The sequence below is a fragment of the Zingiber officinale genome, chromosome 5B (genome assembly GCF_018446385.1).
Source record: "Zingiber officinale cultivar Zhangliang chromosome 5B, Zo_v1.1, whole genome shotgun sequence".
Lineage (NCBI taxonomy): Eukaryota > Viridiplantae > Streptophyta > Magnoliopsida > Zingiberales > Zingiberaceae > Zingiber > Zingiber officinale.
In genome coordinates, this window is record NC_055995.1 from 103,052,936 (window position 1) to 103,076,850 (window position 23,915).

At 38.8% G+C, this 23,915-nt stretch overlaps 1 protein-coding gene and 1 pseudogene across 1 annotated transcript; both read left to right on the forward strand.

Annotated features, from left to right (window-relative positions):
* The first annotated feature begins 494 nt into the window (after positions 1–494).
* Positions 495–15,380, forward strand: LOC121985233 (annotated as a pseudogene).
* A 7,582-nt stretch (positions 15,381–22,962) lies between these two features.
* On the forward strand, positions 22,963–23,714 carry LOC121987702. The gene is made up of 2 exons (XM_042541438.1): positions 22,963–23,454; positions 23,575–23,714. Exons 1-2 carry the CDS (start codon positions 23,136–23,138, stop codon positions 23,676–23,678), a joined length of 423 nt encoding a protein of 140 aa, XP_042397372.1. The 5' UTR covers positions 22,963–23,135; the 3' UTR covers positions 23,679–23,714.
* Positions 23,715–23,915: the final 201 nt, after the last annotated feature.

Below are 23,915 nucleotides of genomic sequence, written 5' to 3' on the forward strand. Positions count from 1 at the left end.
TTAGTCAACTAGACATCCTGTGTGACAACATATTTTTCAAAAATAAAGCCTAGGTCGTGATGACAAAAGGTTATTTGTTCGCCCTCAGCACCTCTTGTAGTTCGTCTCCAAGTTATCACAGAAGAAGGATAAAGCTCAAGTTGTGATGGCAAAAGGTGATTCGCTCGCCCTCAGTGCCTTCGTCAGGTCGTCCAAAATCATGAATGACTATTAGTCTTGGACAGTTGAATAGCACATGGAAGAAGACATGCACTTGACTATTAGTCAAGATTTGATCATCAAATTTTATGATGACAATACCACCATACGCTAGACAATCCTATGGAGATGATAAAAAGCCCAAGTCATGTGATAAAAAATGATTCACTCATACAACGTCTCAGTTAATTTAGGAGATAAATTATAAATAATTACCGGTTATTTGTACAGACTAACAGATAGGAGAAGACCTACTGGGGCGATAAAAACCAAGGTGGTGATGCTAAGGAAGATGTAATTTGAATAATTTTTTCCTTTCTTTTCTTTTCTACGGGTATATTTGGAGAAACTACTCGATACTCCGTAATCCGTATTCTGTTCTCTCTCTTATAGCATGTGGCGATCTGAACTCTTCTCCCAATTCCCATCCATCACGCTGCTAAATTCCAATTCAATTTCAGCACCGGAGTCTCCATTCGGCTCCGCCGCTTCCTTCCCCTGGTTCTTGACCATCCGTGGCAGGCCGCTGATCCGGTCCACCGCCGATATTTCGAGCTGCTCCGAGACGATCGGGTGGGAATCGGGGCGGGTCTGTCGGCACTCCCGCAAATTTTGGATTTCGGAGGGGTGACTTTATCCTGGTTCGCTGATTTCTCGGATGGATTGTTGCCTGTGTTTTGGATCGCAGAAAGAGGAGGTCCTGAAGAAGAAGAAGAAGAAGAAGAACCAAGAGAAATGTAGTGGAGATTATAAGGACTCTTCCGCTGCCCTTTCGTCCCGTCATGGCATTTTGGGTGAGAAAGCTTGCTTTTTTATTTATTTATTTTTTTTTGGAGAAGAAGATGGTCTTGTTTCTTAGCTATGGATCTGATGCGTTTTCTTGCGTATTTTTGGGATTGAGCGATCGTCTAATTTTGATCTTTGTTGGATTGAATTCGTGGAATCTTATGCGCTGTCATTTGCACTCTCATCCGGGGGAAAAAGTTGAATACCTTAATGAACATTTGTGGGTGCGTGTTAGATATTGTACAGGATTTGGAGTTGAGGTTTATGTCCCTCTTATTCATGGATTCCTTCCAAAGTAAAGGAATATCTAGTTTAAAAACAAACGACTGGCCTTTTTGCTACGAAATGACTAATATTTAGACATAACACTCAGGAGCTCAGCTACAAAATTTATTATGCCTGTATAATTGTAGAATTTACCCAATAATTAATCCCAATATTCTATGGAACTTAGCAGGGTCTTTTCTTCTTCTTCTTCTTCTTCTTTTTTGAAAATTATGTTATTCGAGTTTACATAACTTGTTGATTATGCTTGGATTGGACTATTAATTAATTAATTTTTTATTTTATATTCCTTGGGTAATAGACAAATCAAAATGGAGGACAAACTTGAACTCTAGAAAGGAAACATCAATATCAAAAGAAGGCAATGCTGGGAATATTGCAGCACAGACATTCACTTTCAGTGAACTTGCTACTGCTACTAAGAACTTTAGACAAGATTACGTTGTGGGTGAGGGGGGTTTTGGTCGTGTGTATAAAGGAAGGTTGAAAAATGGACAGGTTAGTGCTGTTATGACGTAAAGTTTGATTTATTAATTAACACCGACGAAATTGTTTTGCCCACCAAAAAATTTTTTGATCACTTTGCCTATGTTTTTCCATAAAGCATTAAGATTGTTGTAGACAAACCTTGCATGAATTCTATATACTGTGCATAAAGCTGACAAAGAACATCTCAGGTTGTTGCTGTAAAGCAACTTGACAGAAATGGTCTGCAAGGAAACAGAGAGTTTCTTGTTGAAGTCCTTATGCTTAGTCTTTTGCATCACCCTAATCTTGTCAATCTGATTGGATATTGTGCTGATGGAGATCAACGGTTACTTGTCTATGAGTTCATGCCACTGGGATCATTAGAAGATCATTTGCATGGTATTGTGATTTAGCTATTTGATTCTTCTAATTCCTGCTTTACTGTGCTTGTAGTTCTTCTAGATTCAGTTTCAGAAGGTGATAGCCAGATTTTACTTGATTAGTAAAATTCACATTATAGCATCATCTTGCATGTGATAAGGATCCAAGTGATGTTTCCTTAAATGAATGCTTGAATTCTGAGGTGGCATGGATTTCTTGATGATGATTTTTGAGTTTCAAATTGCTATGTTGAATTCCAAATGTTTCTTTAAATTATATAAGAACAAATAAATTGCTGTTTTTTTCGTTCTTCGGAACCAATTGTCTATTCTTTACCGTTTTCCTTGATTTGCCGATTCTCTGCATAGTTAGCCACATATCTGTAAAGGCCATCTAGGCCCACAGTAACATATATTTATATCAGTTGCCTTGTTGGTGCATGGTAAATTACCCTAGGAAAGTAGTAAATATATACCTAAATGAAATGAACAAACATGATATAGATCCCTTATTTTCTAACAAGATGGTTGCAAAATAAAAAAATGGGGGGGGGCATCACGTGGTTTTTTAAAACCAGAGATCTTTTTTGAAACTTAATAAAAAGTGCAGTGGAAAAATTAAATAAAAGCAAAAACACAAGACTCAATCGGTTTATTTGGTTCGGAGCCTTCGGCGACTCCTACTCCAAGACCCAGATCCCTCTGACTTATTGATGGGTAATCCACTAAATTCTCTTTCGAAACTGCCGGAAGAGTAATTCGAATACAAATGATTGGAGGAAGTGTAACAACCCTACACTTCCTCTATTCAATAATAAACAATAAATAATTGCAACTTAAATTAAAATATGCTGACTCGTAGTAAATGGAAGTCAAGACTTGGAGTCAGTGTCGCAGCGTCGTAGCAAAGTAGCAAGGCAGTCGGAATAGCAGAAGAATCATTTGAGCTCGGATATCAGTTGTGTTTAAGCTGTTGAAGGCTACTTTTATAGTCCCATCTGTGCGTCTGGATCCCTCCCTAGGCGCTTGGAGTGTGCTGACGTGGTGTGCTCTCATTGAAACTTCCTCCGAGAAGTTTATCCATGTCCGAGCGCCTAGACCATCTCTGGGCGCTTGGACTGACCTGGGTTGGTCAATCAACACATGACAATGCAGCTTGGATATGACATTTAGCTGGTCCGGGCTCCTGGAGCAACTCCGGGCGCCTGGACCGTCCGAGTGCCTTGCTAGACACCCACCTAGAGCGCTCCCTCGCCAGCACTAACCCAGGCGCTTGGAGCCATTTTTCAGCCTTTTTGCAGCTTTGGTTCCCTACAAAACACGTTAGTCCAAGCAATAAATATTACCTTATAAAACAGAGTTAGTACATTAAAAATATGATCAATTTACGACTTAGATCATGTTTGTCCAAGATCACTCACTTTAGGGGATCTAAAATGGACCAAAACTGGATCTACGCTTAAAATCCCTAATTGGGACTTGTCCTTATTAAAACACTTTCCTACTTACCTTACTATGCAGAATCGCTTGACTCTATTTCGGTCCACCAGGTTTTCCCGCTAGTTGCAGGTCTGTAGACCCAACTGGACTTCGGCCATAGGTCCCACGGACCCAGCCGAACTTCCTGCCAGATATCAGGTCACTCCTTGACCTATCTGAACCTTTAGACCAGCTATCAGGTCCTCCAGACCTAGCTGGATTTCAGCCTGGTGTTAGACCCACTTGGTAGAAAGGTTAGATCACACAACATATCTAACTTTAATCTATTTGTCATTCATCAAAACTTAGGTTTGACCATTGGTATCAATTGCACCAACAAACAATAAAAAAACTACCTTAAACAACTTATTCTCCCGTGCAAAAGCATCTTCTATAATAAACTTTTTTAAGTGCAAAAAAATTAATTTCTTAATTTACATCGTTCTCCCCCACCGATTCTTAACTTCTAGCGAGGTGCTAGTATCTTAAACTTAGACATCCTTTCCAACGAATAAATAACTGTTGCAATATAATTTGGCTTTTTCCCTTCAAGGGATAGAACTTGTGTATCATCTGGTTCTTTGATTGTTTCTGAACTTCGGTGTCATCTTTTTATTCAATTGTTCTTTTCAATGAGTAAGAAATAGTTGCATCCTTATGAGTAGAACTACCACTTGGTGGGAAGAAGTAAACTGGAAAACTAACTTTCTACATTGACAAGCTTTAGAGTCAACTAATTACACTGGTACACATTAATGAAAATGTTAATAGATTTATCTTTTGTCAAATAGATGTATTGCATAAAAGAGATAAAAGAGAATCATCAAAATTGGCCGGATCAAATCACCAAATTAAATTAAATTAGCATTAGGATTATTCTAATAATTCTGTTATAATTATTAGAATAATTCTGTTATTTATTAATTGGTTAATTGACCGAGTACTTTTTAAACAAATATATATTGTATTATCCTTAAGACAAATATCAATGAACAATAAGATTAATTATTGCTCTCATATTCTTTTTATCCTCTTCTTGTTTTTCTTTTTTATGGTATCAGAGCTAAAGCTCTTTTTCTTTCCCATACGCTTTATTTTCTCTTACCAATAAAGGGTAAACAGATTTTTTTTTTAAAATCTCTCCTGACTTTTCTAGATTTTTTTTTGATTCCCTTCTCTCTGTTTTTTTTTTTAATTCTCTCTTTTGTTCTGGAGGAAATCTCACTTTCCTCAAGAATTCCCTCCCTCTCCTCACATCAAGCAAATACCCAACACCAATTAGTTGAGACATTTTCTCTTCTTAGACTTGTCAAAAGGTCCTTGCTCGATTGTTGCCCCACCACCATTACGCCACCACACCCGCAACTCAAGAGTTAGAGGCAACCATTGATTCTTTGTTTTGTTTCGTCTAGTAGCCTTGTCTATTAGCTTTGCTTGCCATTACTCTTTCTTTGTTAGTTCGGAGCAACAACTCTTTCAACTCTATATATAATGTCAGAACTTTCATCTCCATCATCCATCGCAAAAACAAACTTTGCGACACAACTCTCTTCCTTACCCTTAAATGTCATATTTTATTTACCCATCAAACTTAACAACGATAATTACATGCTTTGGAAGATGCAGTTTCTTTCACTACTTCGTGTTCATGATCTACATGGAGTTGTTTATGGTACTTCTCTTAAACCACAAGAAGACGATTCAAACTATGCTATATGGAGCGAGAAGGATCAACTAATTATGACATGGTTGATTCAACGATTTGTGAGCCTATACTTCCTACAATTGTTGGGTTTGTTAGCTCTCGCCAAATATGGGAAGCTCTTGTCTAAACCTTTGCTTCACACTCTCAAGCACGTGTTCTTCAACTTCGCATGCAATTATAATCGGTGCAACGAGGAGACAAGTTTATCAATGAATATATGCAATCAATCAAGACCATTGTCAATAATTTAGCTGTAATTAACCATCCAATTTCAGATCCAAATTTACTAATACATGTTCTTGCAGGATTGGGGTCTCAATATGACCGCTTTATTTCTAGCATAACTACTTGCATAGATCAAGTGTCACTCGTTATCCTTCATGGCTTGCTCTCTTTGTATGAGATACTTCTACAATTACAATTTCAAAGGGTCTCAGATTCTCTTGCTCTTTCGGCACACAAGATTGATAATACTACCCATCATCAACAAAATCAAGGAAATCAAGGTGGACGAGGACGAGGACAAGGTCGAGGACGAGGACGAGAACAAGGACAAGGTCGAGGTCGAGGACGAGGACGTTGTCAGATTTGTCTCAAGAATGGTCACTTTGCTCATCAATGTTATAAGATATTTGATTCAAATTTTGCTTGAGGTTTAGCATCCACAACTCAAGCATCAACCTCAACTCCATCATATTATCTAGGAGCATTCTCTCTTGCATGCAATCCATATATGCCCACAACAAATTCTTCAATCTCAAGATGACATCCAGATTCTGAAGCAACTCATTACGTTACATCAGATTATGACATTTTTACAGAGGGGTCCTCCTATCATGGTCCTGATACTGTACAAGTAGGCAACGGTTCAGGTTTGCAAATTGCTCACCTTGGAAACACATTTTTTTCATTCATCTGGTCGACTCTTTTCCATGCGCAATACATTTCATGTTCCTTCCGTCACTAAAAATTTACTCTCAGTTAGTCAATTTGCTTTGATAATAATGTGTTCTTTGAATTTCACCCTCATTATTATCTTGTGAAAGATCCCATAATCAGAACCACCCTGCTCAGAGGAGAAATTAGAGAACACACAAATAAAACCTCCTAGCATGCACGGCTTGGTCATCCATCTCTACGTCTTGTTCAAGGAATCATTAATCGGTTTGACTTACCGACGTCTTTGTCATCCTCATCTCATTCTTGTGAAGCATGTTTGAAAGCAAAAATTCATAAATTACCCTTTGTTTCTCCTTCTCATATGTCTTGTTTTCCTTTAGAAATAATTCACTCTAATGTTTGGGCCTGCTCCTGTTTTGTCAAATCAAGGTTTCCTTTATTATGTGATTTTTATTGATGACTGTAGCAAATTTACTTGGGTATTCCTCATGAAACGAAAATTTGATCTTTTTGATATCTTTTGTCAATTCCAAAGACACGTAGAATGTTTCTTTGACCGTAAAATGCTCTCTCTCCACTCTGATTGGGGTGGAGAATATCAAGCACTTCATCGTCGTCTAAGCTCTTTGGGCATTCTTCATCGAGTCTTATGCCCTCACACTCCCGAACAAAATGGCTTTGTAAACATCGTCATATAATCGAAACTGCCTTAGCTCTTCTCAATCATGCTTCAGTTCCACTTAAATTTTGGATTGATGCAATTCATACTGCAATTTATCTTATTAATCGTCTACCTACTCCACTGCTTCACCATAAAAGTCCCATGGAAAAACTCCATAATCAGCCTCCTAACTATACCTTCTTACGTATCTTCGGTTGTGCATGTTATCCATGGCTGCGACCTTACTCTGAACATAAACTAAATCCTCATTCTAATTTGCACCATGGGTACTGTTGCCTACATATACTGGGCGCATATATATATCTCGGCATATTATTTTTGATGAATCTCTATTTCTTTTTGCAGTCGCAACAACAACTCTATCTTCAAACGGTGATACCTTCTTGACACCACCTAATATTCCATCTGAATTACCACAGGTTGTCATCCAATTAAACACACTGGAGATGCAAGAGGAGATGCCATCCTAGGTCCTGCTCCAGAACTCTCCGCAAATTCTCCTAGATCACTATAATTGACCCAAGTGGCTACTCTATTGAGAGCAGGGTATACTGATAAAAAAGAATGATGTTATGCAACCTATTCCGTGTCCAATCTCGGAAGCCTCGCCAGCTGTAGATAATATGGTCTCTAACTCTGGATCGTCAAATAATACAAGTCCTTCATCGAAATCACCATGTCAGTTTACTTCCTCATCCTTATCAACAAGTGATTCAAATGATGATCTTTCTCGTCGTATGTTTCCCTTAAGTGACATATATGCACGATGCCGACCAATTACAACTCGACATCCCCTTCCACGAGCTCTAGCTCTAGTGGTCTCTTCAAAGTTTATTAAACCAACTTGTTTTACACAAGCAAACAAGGATCCAAATTGGCGCAATGCAATAGCTATAGAATTTGATGCACTTCTTCGCAATAGAATATGGAACCTAGTTCCGCGCACTCCCTCCATGAATGTGGTGGGCTCTAAATGAGTATTTTATCTTAAACATTGAGTTGATGGTTCTCTTGAATGACACAAAGCTCGACTTGTAGCCAAAGGATTTAGTCAACAACCAGGTATTGACTTCAATGACACTTTTAGCCCAGTCGTCAAAATTACATCTGTCAGACTATTGTTATCGATAGCTGTTAGCTCTAATTGGCCTGTACGACAATTAGACATTTCAAATGCATTTCTCCATGATCATCTTGAGGAAACTGTTTTTATGGAGCAACCTCCTGAGTTCATTCATCCACAATTTCTATCTCATGTTTGCCAATTCAAGAAATCCTTATATGGTCTTCGACAAGCTCCTCGTGCATGGTTTCATCGATTATCTAATTGGTTACAAACTCAAGGATTTTCTGGATCAAAGACTGATTCGTCTCTATTTCACAAATATAATGATGGATGTATGATATTTTTTCTTATTTATGTGGATGACATCCTAATACTAGCAATGATCACAAGGGCATTACAACTTTATTAAGTCTTCTCAATCAAGAATTTCCTACTCGAGATTTGGGTAGCTCGTTTTTTTCTTGGTATTGAACTTATTTCACATGAGGAAGGTTATCTTCTTACTCAAAGTAAATATATTACTGGGCTTCTTCAAAGAGCTAAAATGGATGGAGTACGTTCGATCTCTACACCAATTGCTAAAAATAACTCTACAACTTCATCCTCTCCTGCTCTGTCTGATCCACTGATTTATCGAAGTATTGTTGGAGTCTTACAATATGTTACTATCACACGCCCTGATATTACCTTTGCAGTAAATCATGCTTGTTAATTCATGCATGCTCCAATTGAACAAAATTAGGATAATGTAAAAAAAATACTTCGCTATCTTAAAGGTACTATTTTACATTATCTTCTTTTATATCGTCAATCATCTCGAGATGTAATTTACATGTCTATAGTGATGCGGATTGGGCAAGTTCTCCTGAAGATAGACGCTCTACTAGTGGATATGCAATATTTCTTGTACGAAATCATATCTCATGGAATTCGAAAAAGTAAACCTACGGTATCTCGTTTAAGCACTGAGGCAGAATATAAAACTATAGCAAATACTGTTGGTCCCCAGATGACCGGCTAGAAGGGGGGTTGAATAGCCCTGCACAAATTAAACAAAATATCCTTTCTTTGGACTTTTAAAAGAACACTTGCATTAATTGAATTAAAGAAACAAACTAAAAGGACGAGACTTACAGTTTTTACTTGGTTACAATCGGGGAGATTGTTAATCCAAGGAAATGGATCACACTAAATATCTCCTTCAGGCGGAGAAGCCTCTTACAACGGTGAAAGCATAGAAATGAGAAGCTAAATTAACAATGAAGAGCGCACAAGTATTGTATTACAAAATGCTTGTTGTTGTAAAGCTTCTGGACCAAGGCTGTATTTATAGCCTTGGTCGGGGCGCCTGGAAGGGTTCCAGGCGCCTAGAAGGGGATAAAACTTTATCTCCTTCGCAACAGTCAACATCCACGTCGATCATGGATAAAACTAGGTTTCGGGCGCTCAAAATCGCTCCGGGCGCCCGGACCCTTAGAGTCAACAGGGTTGACTTTTTCGGTTCGAGCTCTTTGCTCTGGTGTTGCTCGCCTCGGTCCAGGTCTTCCGCTCCGGCTCCGCTCGTTTAGGTGATTTCGGCCAACCGAAATAAGGCTCATCCGAACCCAATTTCGGCCTTCTCCTCGAGCAGGCTTCCACTCCGGCTTCTCGTCCTTCTAACGTCGCGCACGTTCTTCTCGTCCATTGGTGTACTCTTCCGCGGCGCCTCGCCCCTCAAACGCACCGAGCCCGTCAGCTCTCTCCCGTGTCGTCCTTCTCGCTACCCGCGTCTTCCGCTCGACTTCCTGTGCTCCTAAGCTCCTTCACACTTAGACACAGGGATCAAAAAATCACAGGACCTAACTTAACTTGTTTGATCATATCAAAACAATCTTGGGGTTCCAACAAATACAACGTCTGAAATTATTTGGCTTCAATAACTTCTCTCAAATATTGCACTAAAAATTTGGTGCGATAATATTGGAGCGACATATCTCACAACAAATTCAATCTTTCATACTTGTACAAAACATGTGGAAATTGATTTTCATTTTGTTCGTGAGCGTGTAGCAACTCACCAGTTATCCGTCTTTTATATTAAGTCATTATCCAAACAACGTTTCAACAAGTTAGCAAGCAAACTCAATGTCAAAGATCTCCCATTAAGTCTGTCAAGTTAAAGAGATAAAAGAGAATCATCAAAATTTGTCGAATCAAATCACCAAATCAAATTAAATTAGTATTAGGATTATTCTAATAATTCTGTTATAATTATTAGAATAATTCTGTTATTTATTAATTGGTTAATTGACCAAGTACTTTTTAAACATTATATATTGTATTGCCCTTAGGACAAATATCAATGAACAATAAGATTAATTATTGCGCTCATATTCTTTTTGTCCTCTTCCTATTCTTCTTTTTCATTGCATTCTTATTTCATTATACCTTTATATGATTTCTTTTGGTATCATGGGGTAGCATGAATAAGTTATACTATGTAAGTCTAAGTTTTAATAAGTAGTACGTTAAACATTCGAGAGTGGTTCACATACTTTGGTAGCTATCTAAAAGCCAAATCTTGGGATTCACTTAAAATGTTAAATGTTCTGTTATCATCATGTGAAAAGCCACTAGGTAGGTTAGTAGTATTTCTGTTGGGCGCCTTCTTTTTCACAATGGTGAGAGCACTTACATTGGCAAAAATAAGTATATGTACATGGAATACCGTTCTCCACATTTCACAAGGAGCCAACTATCAAAACTCATTCCTCATATCCAAAATTGAAAAGTTTTCAAAGAAAAGCTATGCAACGCCATAAAAATTTAGTGACACTATCCAGGACCAGATTAAGAATATTAGTCAAATCCGCCAGGAGCATTTCCCATTTGTAGCAAAAGAAATCCAAATTCAGGTAAGCATCATTACAGATTCAGAGAAAAGCAAAGGAGATCGTAAATTAGTTCAGTCATATTTTCAACAACTCTAGCTGAAACAGAAACCCAATGCGAAAACTGAACAGATAATGGCTTCTACAACACCTAGTGATGCAACACCAAGATCAATTTCACATAGAGTGCAAATATTATTAAATTAAGTGATAGTAGCTCATAGGATCATCATAATAATGACTTATATTTATTTTGTTCATCTAGTATATATTTAGTTCCAATAGATTAACTTGTTCATACTAGTTGCAGTCAGTGATCAAGTTATTAAATGTTACTGAGGTTCGTAACATTTCTTGAAAATTATAGGTCACATAGGTGTGTGTAATGCAAACTGATATTTCACAGCAATTCCCTTACAATGTTTAAATGATAGAACTCACAATGGCCATAATCACTAGAGGCCAGTATTACTTCATTATTCTGAGATTTCGCTATGAACTAAAACACCTTTGACATAATTGTACTTGAGGCATGAAATTTTTGGCTACTTATCTATGAAGACTTCAGCTAAGTATCACCATAATATGGTCTAACTTGTTTGAGTCAGTTTGTTCTTTACTGGGAGCTATAAAATTCTAGTATCCTAGGTATCATTACTTTGCCAACATTGGTGATATACATGGATCCCTTAGTCAGCATCTCTTGATCATCTCCCTGGTTTGAAATTTAAGATTCTATACTTCCTTACACTGAAACTGCTCTATGAAATAGATGTATATTTGAAATAATGGTACTTAAGGCATGAGATTTTATTAAGGTCATCTAAGCATAACAATAAAGATGATCTAATTTGTGCAGCTAGTTTTGGTCTTTGTTCTTGGTTGGAACTTGTGAAACTTTGGTATCCACTAGGTAAGGTTACTTCTGTTAGAAAAAAATGCAAAAAATTTTGAAGCTGATATCATTAAAATCTCATAAGTTATACTTTGTTGAATGAAAATGGCAAAAATACATAAATTAGTCTATCTACTGCTTTTCTTTTATCATGCATCACCAAAGTTAATATATCGCTATTTGTTAATGTTCTAGTTAAGAGCTTTCTGGTAATCCAACTTTTCAATGGTCATCAATCATAGGGTAAATGGGCTGTTTGCTTGAATATTCTTTTAATTCAGATTGTATCTTTGCATTAGTTTATCATTATACATACCATCACATGGCATTTAGGATGATCTTTTTATAGGGAAACAGGTAGTTTTTGTAGTTTTGGAGCAGCATTCTAGTTTAACATAAACCAATGGTGGAGAACAGGAACCCTGATATCTGAAATCTATCTTGGGATGTGGTGGTCTATACATGGAAATTTAGGCAAAACATGTTGAAAGAAGCTAAATAAAGATCAAAGCCAGAGTAAAATTGGTAGAGTATAGCTCATGTGGGTTTTGAACTATAAGAGGTGCCTTATGTTGCCTCCTTTTCTGTGAATAGCTTGTCAACAAAGAAAAGAAAAACTAAAGAAAATGAAGAATGAAAGTGACTGATTTATTTTCCGTTTTTATTGTGTATGGAAGTTTTTTCCAATATCTTTGGTTCAATGCAATATACTGCTCATTTTTCGTAGTGTATTTTCAAATAGATAAGATTATGGGATTTTCTGACATCTTTCTTTGACTTTACTAGAGTTTTTGTAATTTATCATTTTGATTACATTTTCTGTCAAATTATTTTCAAAAAGAAGGGGAGCCTTAGTGCAACGGTAAAGTTGTTGTCATGTGACCAAAAGGTCACGGGTTCGAATCCTGGAAACAGCCTCTTGCAAAAAGTAGGGTAAGGCTGCGTACAATGGATCCTTTCCCGGGACCCCGCATGGCGGGAGCTTCATGCACCGAGCTGTCCTTTTTTTTCCTGTCAAATTATTGCACAAATAACTATTGTTTTTTGTTAAGTATTATTTTTCCTATGTATCAAGATGTTTGGCTGCTAGGAGTTAACTGATGTCATCTTCACATGTTATTTGTCTGGGCTATCAGGTCATATTGCAACCTACCCTATTTCCTTCCATTTTATTCAAGGATTTCACTGATAAATCTTTAGATATGCATTCATTGTCAATGTCTATGAATTGCTGTTAATTTGGACATCACTGACCTTGCAGATTTGAATTGCTCATCATAATAGTTTTGTTTCCTTAAATCTAATTGTATGCAGTACATTGTTATCTCCTTGTTCTTTCTGAAAAACTACTACAGTAGGTTAAGCATGCTATTTTTCTGAAAAACTACTACAGAAGGTTAAGCATTTGTGTATTTTCCTGCTTTCGTTCCCCATATAAACCTATTAATATTATGGAAGAATTTCAATGATAAAAAGAGGAGAAGAGAAAAACTGCTAGAATTGATTCAAATGAATCAGTAGTGATCAAAATACCTGTGCCGATTAGTTCATGGTGACAATTACTAAAAGGCTGTGTCTATCGAAATCAATCCTTCTAGGAAGTTCATTAGGAACATGGCATTCTTGAATTAAATGAAGATTTATGATCAGTTACAAAGAGTGCATAGAGGAGGGTACTGAAATTATTACCTTAGTTTTTACTTCACAAGCAAATTAACAAATGATTGAGATCTTTATAAGTTAATTTTGATAAAATTTTCCCTTGTATTCTTCATGCAGATCTTCCATCTGATAAGGAGCTGCTTGATTGGAATACCCGGATGAAGATAGCAGATGGTGCAGCTAGAGGTTTGGAATACCTGCATGATAGGGCAAATCCTCCTGTCATTTATCGAGATTTCAAATCGTCAAACATACTTCTGGGTGAAGGATATCATCCGAAGTTGTCTGATTTTGGGCTTGCAAAACTTGGTCCTGTTGGTGATAAGACTCATGTATCAACGAGAGTGATGGGAACTTATGGTTATTGTGCCCCCGAGTATGCTATGACAGGGCAGTTAACAGTGAAATCTGATGTCTATAGTTTTGGAGTTGTCTTTCTGGAACTGATTACTGGCAGGAAAGCGATTGACAGCACTCGGCCATCTGGAGAACAAAATCTTGTTGCATGGGTACGCCTTTCAATTACTAAAATGGCACGCCAAAACCATGCTTGGCTAATAATAGTATGATTCTTTTGTTAAGTCATATTAGTAACATGATGCTTGGTTAATGTAATGATCTTACGTCTAATGAATGCTTGGAACCCTGATTTTTAACTCACTTAATGTCACTTACAGGCTCGTCCATTATTTGAAGATCGTCGAAAGTTCCCCAAAATGGCTGACCCATTACTAGAAGGTCGATATCCAATGAGAGGCCTATATCAGGCACTGGCTGTTGCATCCATGTGCTTACAGGAGCAGGCAGCTACTCGCCCACTCATAGGGGATGTTGTGACTGCACTTTCGTATTTAGCTTCACAAAGTTATGATCCAAATGCTGCTAATACTCAACCTCAGACCCCAAGGTCTAGAGCTGGTTCTGACATCCTCACTTCACATGAAAATTCCCCAGATCTCAGGCAAAGAGAAGTCAAGTGGGCAAATAGGGGCAGAAAAGTTGGCAGGGATAGTTCAGGTGGTGGCTCTGAGCGGAAGTGGGGTTTCGAAGAGTTGGGAATCGAGCTAGGAACTCACATGGATAGTCAGTCCATATAGGTAGATTGAGAGACTCCCCCAAGAATTATGACCATGATCTTCTCAGAGACCAAGCTGTCGTGGAGGCCAAATTATGGGGTGAAAATCGGAGAGACAAACAATTCAAAAATCCTCCGGATAGCTTCAACGGTATATACACTCAGATTCATTCCTTCGTATGGCGCTCCACATGCAATACTTTCATGAAAAGAAACGGTGAGAGATCAGCCCGTCAAGACTTGAAACATCACAGGTTTTGTTATGGCGCTGAATTTTCTTTGTGAATACATTCAGATGCTCTCATCATTATGCTATATATCTCCTCTAGTAGCCTTAGGAAGATGTCACACTAAAAAGTATCGAAAGGAAGAGTTATAAAATGTAGAGTTTCCAGTTAGATTGCATATAACCAATTCTGTGCAAGTTAGTGCACATTTTTGTGTAGGGCTTTCTGTAGCCCAAGCTACAACAAAACGCCATCAGATTTTGTCCATAGAATTTCCTTTATCTACTTGTCCTTGAAATGCGTTTGAAACTTCCAGTCTTGCAGTTCTTCCTATGAATTCTTTTAGCTGTTTGGCTAACATCATATTCTTTTTATATGTATTTCTTGTCAATTCTGCGAACCAAATATTATATTAGGATGTCAACAACCACAACAATTAACCCTTATATCCATGACAACTGAATTACCACTTAAAAGAGCTTCAACACGACTATCTTTCTGAAAAAGAGATTGAATATGCAAACACTGATAATCCTGGCTTCTTGTTCCAACAGCAAGAGAGCACAGTACGTGCACAGTCGAGAGAAACAATTTAACAAGGAAACTGCAACAGATTCTTGAGCTTGGAGGATCTTGAAGCAGATATGGCTCCTCCTATTACTCAGCACGAGCAGGGACATACAGTGATCACCTTTCGCCTTCGAGGAGGCACACAAGCGGCCATAGTAAGCAATGCAAGGGCAAGAAGTACCAGAATTCCCATCAGGTTTATGCTGCCGTTGCCGCCATTGTCTTCTGATACGCTGCAGCAGAACTTGCCCATGTTTGAGGAAGAGAGATCTTTGAGCAGTGAAATCGCACAAGAGAACTGGCTTAAGGTCTCATATGATCCTTTACTCTTTCCAAGCGATGACGGTTCCATCTCCATGAGTGAGGCTTCTTTTTGAAGGCGGTGGCTAGTAGTTAGAACATCACCATCATGATCATTGAAATTAAGATTTGAGAAGGCCACGGCCACTACGTGACTACGGTCCATAATGCAACCAGCGCTTTCTTTCTGGTGGTGGCTGCCATAGAAAGGCGAAAGCTAGTGGTTTTAGCTTTTTAGCTTGAGGTCCACCATGTACTCTGGAATTTGTATGAAAACAAAATCTTGTTTGCTTAATTAAAGGTTCGATTTCTTAGTGAATGGAGAATCTAGCATGTTATTGAGTTTTTTTTTTCTTGAAAAGAAATATTTGTTTATTTTTTAATTTGTGTGTTAACTTCTTTTGTTTTTTCTCTTTCAAAAAGGCAATTCTGGTTATAATCAACTACGTTTTTTCTTGCTTCGCAGCAATGATTAAAATTTTACTCATTCATCAAGGAAAGTTGCAGATATTGTTCAGGGAAACGGATTTAGGGGGGAAAAACGTGATACGGATTTCACAATTTCACTTCAATAATATATTTCAATAGATTATCTTTAAGATTATTTATTACTAAAGTAAATTAGATTAAGCTAGAAAACTCCTTCAAATTCAAAGTCTTTATTAGATGAACTCCGTGTCAGAAAGAGTGCCACTGTGAGGCCCGAGAGGAAGGGAGACAAAAGGGAGAGTTAGACCGGAAGTCAAGATTGCCTAGCTCAATCACTTTGACGTTCAAGTAAGATCTTCAACGGAAGAGATTGAAAAGATGAACAGTAAATACAAAAATGAGATGATTTATGAGTAGTCAAATGTGCGCACATACTTGGCCAGTAGATATGAGCTTAATTCTTTTATAGTGTTGTTGAAATAAGAGCAATGCTGCTTTCATTAATTGAATGTCACATATTAGCATATCATGATAGTGTTACAGTCGTATCTTATCATGTCATCCACGTTCTATATTTATAAGCCGCTCCACGTGTTCTGACAACCCGCGCGCTATCCCACATGTTGTATCAGTCCACAGGATATGGAATTAAGGAGGTTCAAGTCAGGGAAATCGAACCGAAGGAGTTGGATCTATTTTAAAGGTGCTTGAGCTGATTGATTGAAATGAAGATGTTGAACGAACAGAGTTCTTGGGGTCTGGATAGACAGAGTAGACTGACCTGAAAGAGTTGGGGAGCTAAGCCCAATCAAGTAGACAGACTTGAAGGAGTCGGGGGAGTTAAGCCCAAGGAGTGGGGTAGACCGACTTGAAAGAGCCTAGGGAGCTGAGCTTAAGGAGTCGGGTAGATCAATTTGAAGGAGCTGGGGGAGCTAAGCTTAAGGAGTCAAGTAGACCGATCTAAAGAAATTAGAGGAGTTGAGCCAAAGGAATCAAATAGATCGATCTGAAGGAGGTGAGGAACGGAGTTCAAAGAGTCGGGTAGACATACTTGAAGAAACTAGGGGAGCTGAGCCAAAGGAGTAGGATAGATCGACTTGAAAGAGCTTGGGGAGCTTAGCCCAAGGAATCGGATGTCAGTGGTTCACTTTGACTTACATCTCTCTTTGACCTTTGACCGGTATGCAAGGATGAACTTTGCCATGTGTAAGCTTCTTCAATCCCCTATCAGTCGGTTAGGTGTTCCCACTAAAAAAAAGCCTTCAAAAAAAGTTTTAGTGAATTATGTGATATATAAAGACTTTCTAACATCAGACACATGTAGACTAAAAACAACAAAATGAAATCTACTTCCAAGCTTAAGACATGTGATTAAGAAATTATTTTCAAAGGACGCAGAGAATTTGGATCACTTTATTTGACAAGCTGCACATTTATTTGAAGCCACTGAGAAACTGTTAAGACCATAAAAATTGCACTAGATCTTAAATTGCTTATGAAATTCAAGAACAAGTGATGATTAATGAGAATACACTTCAAGGAAGGATGACTATATCATAGAATCATACTTTCAAAAAAGTTTTGGAGCGATAATATTTTATTAGAAAGTGTTGCAAGCTAATATTGACACAATTATTAGTGTACATGGAGATTATGCTAAATCATATAATGATTTTTATACATTTGCTAGAGAATTGAAAATTGAAGATAATCATATGTTGGTGCACGCAAGGTTTTCTCATGACGGACATTTTCAGTAGGTATTCTAGTCTTTTAGAATTAATATGTGTGCATTCGTTGAATTTCTACATCCTATTATTGGTATGGATGTTTGTCATCTGACATGGAAGTATTTAGCAGCTTTAATGGTGATAAATAGTGTCAATGGGCCCAATGGGTTGTTGGACCACGTTGGCCGATTAGAAGGGGGTTGAATAGTCCTGTAAAAATAAAACACAACTCTTCTCGATCTTTCAAATAAACACTTGCATAAATAAAGTAAACAAATAAAACGGGAAAGAAGAGGCAAAGGGGTTTTACTTAGTTACAACCGGGCAGATTGTTAATCCAAGGAAGTTGAAGCGCACTAACTATTTCCTTCAGCGGAAAAACCTCTTACAACATTTAAGCACAGGAAATAAAGAAGTTAAACTACAAATGAAATGATTCCAGGCACCTGAGAAGGGATAAAACTTTATCCCCGACACAATGATCAACGTCCACGTCATCCTTGATAGAATCAGCATTTCGGGCGCTCGGAATGGTTCCGGGCGCCCCGGATTGTTCCGGGCGCCCCGGACTGTTCCGGGCACCCCGGACTGTTCTGGGCGCCCCGGACTGTTCCGGCCGCCCCGGGTTGGGAAAGTCAACCTCGTTGACTTTTTCAGCCCGGGTCTTCTGCTCCGGCTCCGTTCGCCTCGGTCCAGGTCTTGCATTCGCTTGGGTGATCTCAGCCATCCGGAATAGGGTTCATCCGAACTTCAGGCTTCCGCTCCGGCTTCTCGTCCCTCGGAATCGTCGCGTGCTTCTTTCTCGTCCACTAGCGTACTCATCCGCAGCTCTTCGTCCCTCAGATGTACAGAGCCCGTCGACTCTCTCTCGTGTCGACCTTCCCGCTAGTTGCGTCTCTTGCTCCCCGAGCAATCTTCCGCTCCGGCTTCTCGTCCCTCGGAACCAACACACTTCCTTCTCGTCCGCCGGGGTACTCTTCTGCGGTACCTCGTCCCTCAGACGCATCGAGCCCGTCGGCTCTCTCCCCGTGTCGTCCTTCTCGCTAGCCACGTCTTCCGCTCGAATTCTTGTGCTCCTAAGTTCCTGCACACTTAGACACAGGGTTAAACCACCACAAGATCTAACTTAACTTGTTGATCACATCAAAACAAACTTAGGATTCTAACATTTATCACCACTATACTTTCTCTATTTTGAAATTATCATCGGGAGCTCAGATCCTCTGATCTACAAAATGTGGATCAGAGGATGGACTACTCTTCACCATTGGTGGAGAGTGATGGCCCCCACTTACATGTGGCATCACTCTTCACCAATAGTGAAGAATGACTCATCCTTTGATCCGCGTTTTACAAACTAGAGGATCCTCGCTCTATTATCGGAGGTAGAGAATTCTTGTTCCAGTGAATATTTAAGACAATAATGACTTAGAAATGAAGCATAACTTTGCAAATAAAAAAATAGGTGGGATTAAAAAGACTGATAAATAAATATATAAATATACAAACTATTGTTGCAATGCCTTATGAAGAGCTTTCTTGACGAGCACGAACACATTTCTAAGTTGCTTGAGTTGTATTAAAATCATTGAGTTGCAATTTTATGATTTTTGATATTCACTATTGCTTGAGTTCTATCGACTGATCTACAGTTTATCCGGTGTCTGTTCCTCCGTAATTATCCAATTTTCAATCATCGATCCTCTAATTTTGGTCTCTCGGAAAGTTAACTTGTTCCTACACCACAAAGTTTGTCCGAACATTATTGATTATATAAAAAATATGCGTGAGTAACCAACACTTGTCTTCCAGGAAGAATTTCAGTTAAGTTCCTCACATACAAACCAACTAACCAATGGAGAACTTTAGTTTAGTATCTATTGACGTTGACTTCAAAACTGTTATTGGTTTCTTGATCGTCAACGCCTAGCTCTACAGAGCTACCCACGTCCCAAGCATAGATACACTTTCTCACAATCTTCTTTGTATCCTTTCTTTGTGGCAAAAAAATGAATACGTTCGCCCCTAGTACCTTCGACAATCCGTCCCAACGTCAACACGGAGGAAGTAAACCACGAACAACTACTAGTCTTTGGAATAGTGACTAGCACATAAGGGAGGTATTTACCTCGACTTTACCGAGATTCGAACCCCAGATCTCATTGTGACAACACCTCATACGCTAGCCACTAGACTCATCTGAGGAGACTTCTTTGTATCCTCTCTTGGACTTGCCTTGCCTGGTCAATAGGATTTCTTACATTGTTTCACGTTGGATCCTTTTAATTTGTCCTTTTAATTTGTCTGGACTTTCTCTGTCAGATGTATGATTCATCAAGTATCCTCTCTTTTTTGGTAAAAGACGAATACACTCGCTCCCAGCGTTCCCGCCAACCCATCCCAAGATCAACACGAAGGAGGCAAATCATGAGCAGCTACTAGCCTTTGGAATAGTAACTAGTACATAAGGGAGGTATTTACCTCAGCTTTGTCGAGATTTGAACCCCAAACCTCATTGTGGTAACACCTCATGCGCTAGCCAATAAACCCATCCGAGGAGACATCAAGTATCCTCTCTTGGACTTATCCTGCCTGGTCAATAGGATTTCTTACATCTTTTGATGTTTGATCATTTTGATTCATTTTGATTCATTTGGACTTTCTTTGTCAAATATATGATTCATCAGCCTATCTAGACTTTCCTCTCAAATGTTTAGTCTCATGGATGGATCCAGAATTAAAGATGGATTGAGTTAATCTTGAATTAGCTGAGCTGAGTCGGTTAAGGACACTATAGAAGAGGTCCAAGTTTATTTTGTGCAATTTTTTTTATCTATATTTCACCAAATTTTAAATTTTAATTAAAGAGTTTTTTATTATTTATGAAATTATTAAGTTAATTTATCAATAATAATATTTAATTCATAGACATTCAAATTTTAGGGGACATAACGGAAGGTCTAGTCACTGATGTCAGTGTTAGAGAGTGCGCCGTCGATGGTGAGGTAGAGGTAGTCGGTCCACGAGCACGATGCGATTGTGCGAGGCCATGCTCGAGCATCTCACATAGAACTTCAATCCACAGTTGCTCTCCTCCGACGTCAACGTAAAGGTATGCTGACACGGAGGATACATTGATCCAGTCGTGGCAGCTGTGGCCAAGGGCGGTCATGTTGATGATTACGCCTCTATAGGCAAGGGTGATCTGGCCACAAGCGGCTATAAGGAAAGGGCATGGTGACCAATAAGCGAGGTAGAGGAGGGAGGTGATATCGTCGGGGGAGGACGATGATAAGAGGAGTGGGGCATGTGAGAAGGCTAAAGTCGAAACAGAATTGGAGCGTGGTCTCAGAGTTGAAGATGAAGAGTAGAAGCAAAGACTGTCGTCCATGGCTGGTAGCTAAGGAAATAGCAAGTAGAAAAGGTGGTAGCATATTGCAAATCTAATCTGAATGGATTAGAAAAAGAAGAGAAGTCTCCGTATTTATAAATATAATAAAATAAAAAAAACTAATTAATAAATATATAATTGAATTAAAAATAAAATTATAGGATGTAAGAAAGATTTGGTTAAAAATACGGAGGAATAGTAGAGGATGAAGGGTAGTGTTGCACAAAGAGTGGGGTAACATCTTTCAACCTCTAACGTGGAAGAAGAGGAAGAGAGAAAGAGATCTTGCGGAGCAACGAGATAAAGACGCTCAAGAAAGAGCAAACACGAGGAAGAAAAAGAAGAAAAAAAGTTACCATGGTGACAATTGGAGACGCCCTCGGAAGGGCGGGAAAAATCCCGTCCAAATCAATGGAAGGTGCCTTCATTCATTTGAAGGCGCCCTCCATAAACTTTGAAGGCGCCTTCAATCAACACTGAAGGTGCCTTCGGTCCAACTTTTTCTAGCGAACAGAGCTATGCTCTATTCGTGATTTTTGACACAACAAGGCACCTTCCAATCGCTTTCTCCCACGTTTTTTCATCTCCAAACCTCAAAAATGCCTCCTAGGTCTACCTTAACTCAATTTATCTAGTCAATTCTTAGTTTATATGTCAATTTGTGTTAATATGCTTGTATAAAATTAGGAAAGGATGCCTCCTAGGTATACCTTAACTCAATTTATCTAGTCAATTCTTAGTTTATATGTCAATTTGTGTTAATATGCTTGTATAAAATTAGGAAAGGATGACACGTTGCCCCTAGCCCTAGTAATGCTCCATCTACTAATGCTAGTTTTCTCTCTAAGCAACTTAGATTAGATGGCACGTTGCCCCTAGCCCTAGTAATGTCCCATCTACTAATGCTAGTTTTCTCTCTAAGCAGCTTAGATTAGATGACATGTTGCCCCTAATCCTAGTAATGCCCCATCTACTAATGTTAGTTTTCTCTCTAAGCAGCTTAGATTAGATGGCACGTTACCCTTAGCCCTAGTAATGTCCCATCTACTAATGCTAGTTTCTCTCTAAGCAACTTAGATTAGATAACATGTTGCTCCTAGTCCTAGTAATGTCCCATCTACTAATGCTAGTTTTCTCTCTAACAGCTTAGATTAGATGACACGTTGCCCCTAGCCCTAGTAATGTCTCATCTACTAATGACACGACCGGGAGTTGTCTTACTGAAAGTACCAGGCCTACCTATGCGGCCCGAGCTAGGAAGCCCGACCAGTCGGGGCAGGTCAGGCACTACCCCAGGCTGCGTCTTATGTCTCATATTTGGGACCCTGCTCTGTCTATACTCGATCCGGAATTATACGGCTGATGACATGAGGCGGTCTAACTCCTTCTTTCTCCTAACTATTGACTGACACACCCTTTTGACTTCTGACCGTCACATTCTCTTGATTTTGAATTATCTTTAACTATCACGTCCTCTTAATTTCTAATTATCTAATTTTATCGAACTCTATCTTTATGCATTGTATAAGCAGAGATTGTACATGGAAGTAAGTCGCCAAAACCATTCTTATTATTCAGCAACTTTATCTTTTTAGACAATGTATAGGGTAGTGGGAAAGTAAACACAAAGCGTAACACCTATTATTTCTGGTCTTTTAGGGATTATCTGTCCTCTCTTTGATCCTATAAGTAAATTTGAATTTTATTATTATTATTATTTTTTAAGTTGAGTTAGATTTGAACTTGATTTGTTTGTGAGCTTGTAATTTAAGTTTATTTAATTATTTAGAACTTATATATTTTTAAAAATATTTAATTGGTTAATGAGATTGATTGTAAACGGACGTGCTAAAGATATCTGTGGACAGGTAGTCACGTACCTTCGTCGTCTTCGTCGTCCTCCTCTGCTCCTCCTCCTCTTCTCAATCTTCCAAGTTGTCCTCAACGACTCTCGATCGACTCGACTCCTTATAATCGCACCACCTTCATCGCTGATCCCATAATAATCGATCAGTGTTCGTGTTCCCTCTGCTAGATATGGGTTGCGGCGGCTCCAAAAAGCAGGACGTCGCCGCCGGGAACACCATCACTGGCCGCGCGCTCCGTGGATCGTCCAACGCTGCTGCTGTGGCTGTGGACGGCACCGAGAAAGCCCCGGACTCGTCCTCCGAGGAGTACTTCTCGTCGAGGCGCGAGGCGGAGGGCCTTGACGCCGTGGTGGCGGCAGACGACCTATATCTCGGTGAGCACGCCGCCGCCGCAGCCGCCGCCGTCTCGAATAAGGAAGGTTTGACCTTGGATATGCCGGAGAAGGAGGAGGAGGAGGAGGAGATCGCCGGCAACAACGAAGATGATGGTACATTCAAAAATATAATCCTCCTCTTTTTTCCTACATGAAATCTCAATTCATTTCCGTTTTTAATTTTCCGTAGATGCATGATTATTCGACTTTAACGTCGCATGATTTCTTTCTCAGGGAAATCAATCGGGAACCTTTCTGTTGACTTCAAAGAGGCAATTTCAATGGATGAGAAAGAAGCAGAGGCGAATTCAGAAGAAAACAAAACAGAATCTGTGTAATCTTGAAAATTTCCTAAAATATACCAATTATGTGAAATATGGAGAACAATTTGTTTATTTTTAGAAAAAATATACCCTATTAATTTCTCATTTGCAAAATGCCAAACTTAATAAAGTTTTGAAACAAGATGGAAATGGCAGACGTGCCAAAAAAAAAAAAAAAAAATTTAAAACAATTTTTACAGCTTTCGCACTTAGCTGTAACTTTATTAATTTGGTTATTTATATAATTTTCAT

Coding starts and splice junctions, on each gene's coding strand:
- LOC121987702 (XM_042541438.1), top strand. CDS start 23,136: ATGGGTTGCGGCGGCTCCAAAAAGCAGGACGTCGCCGCCGGGAACACC. Junction 23,455..23,574: donor CGGCAACAACGAAGATGATG/GTACATTCAAAA, acceptor TTTCTTTCTCAG/GGAAATCAATCGGGAACCTT.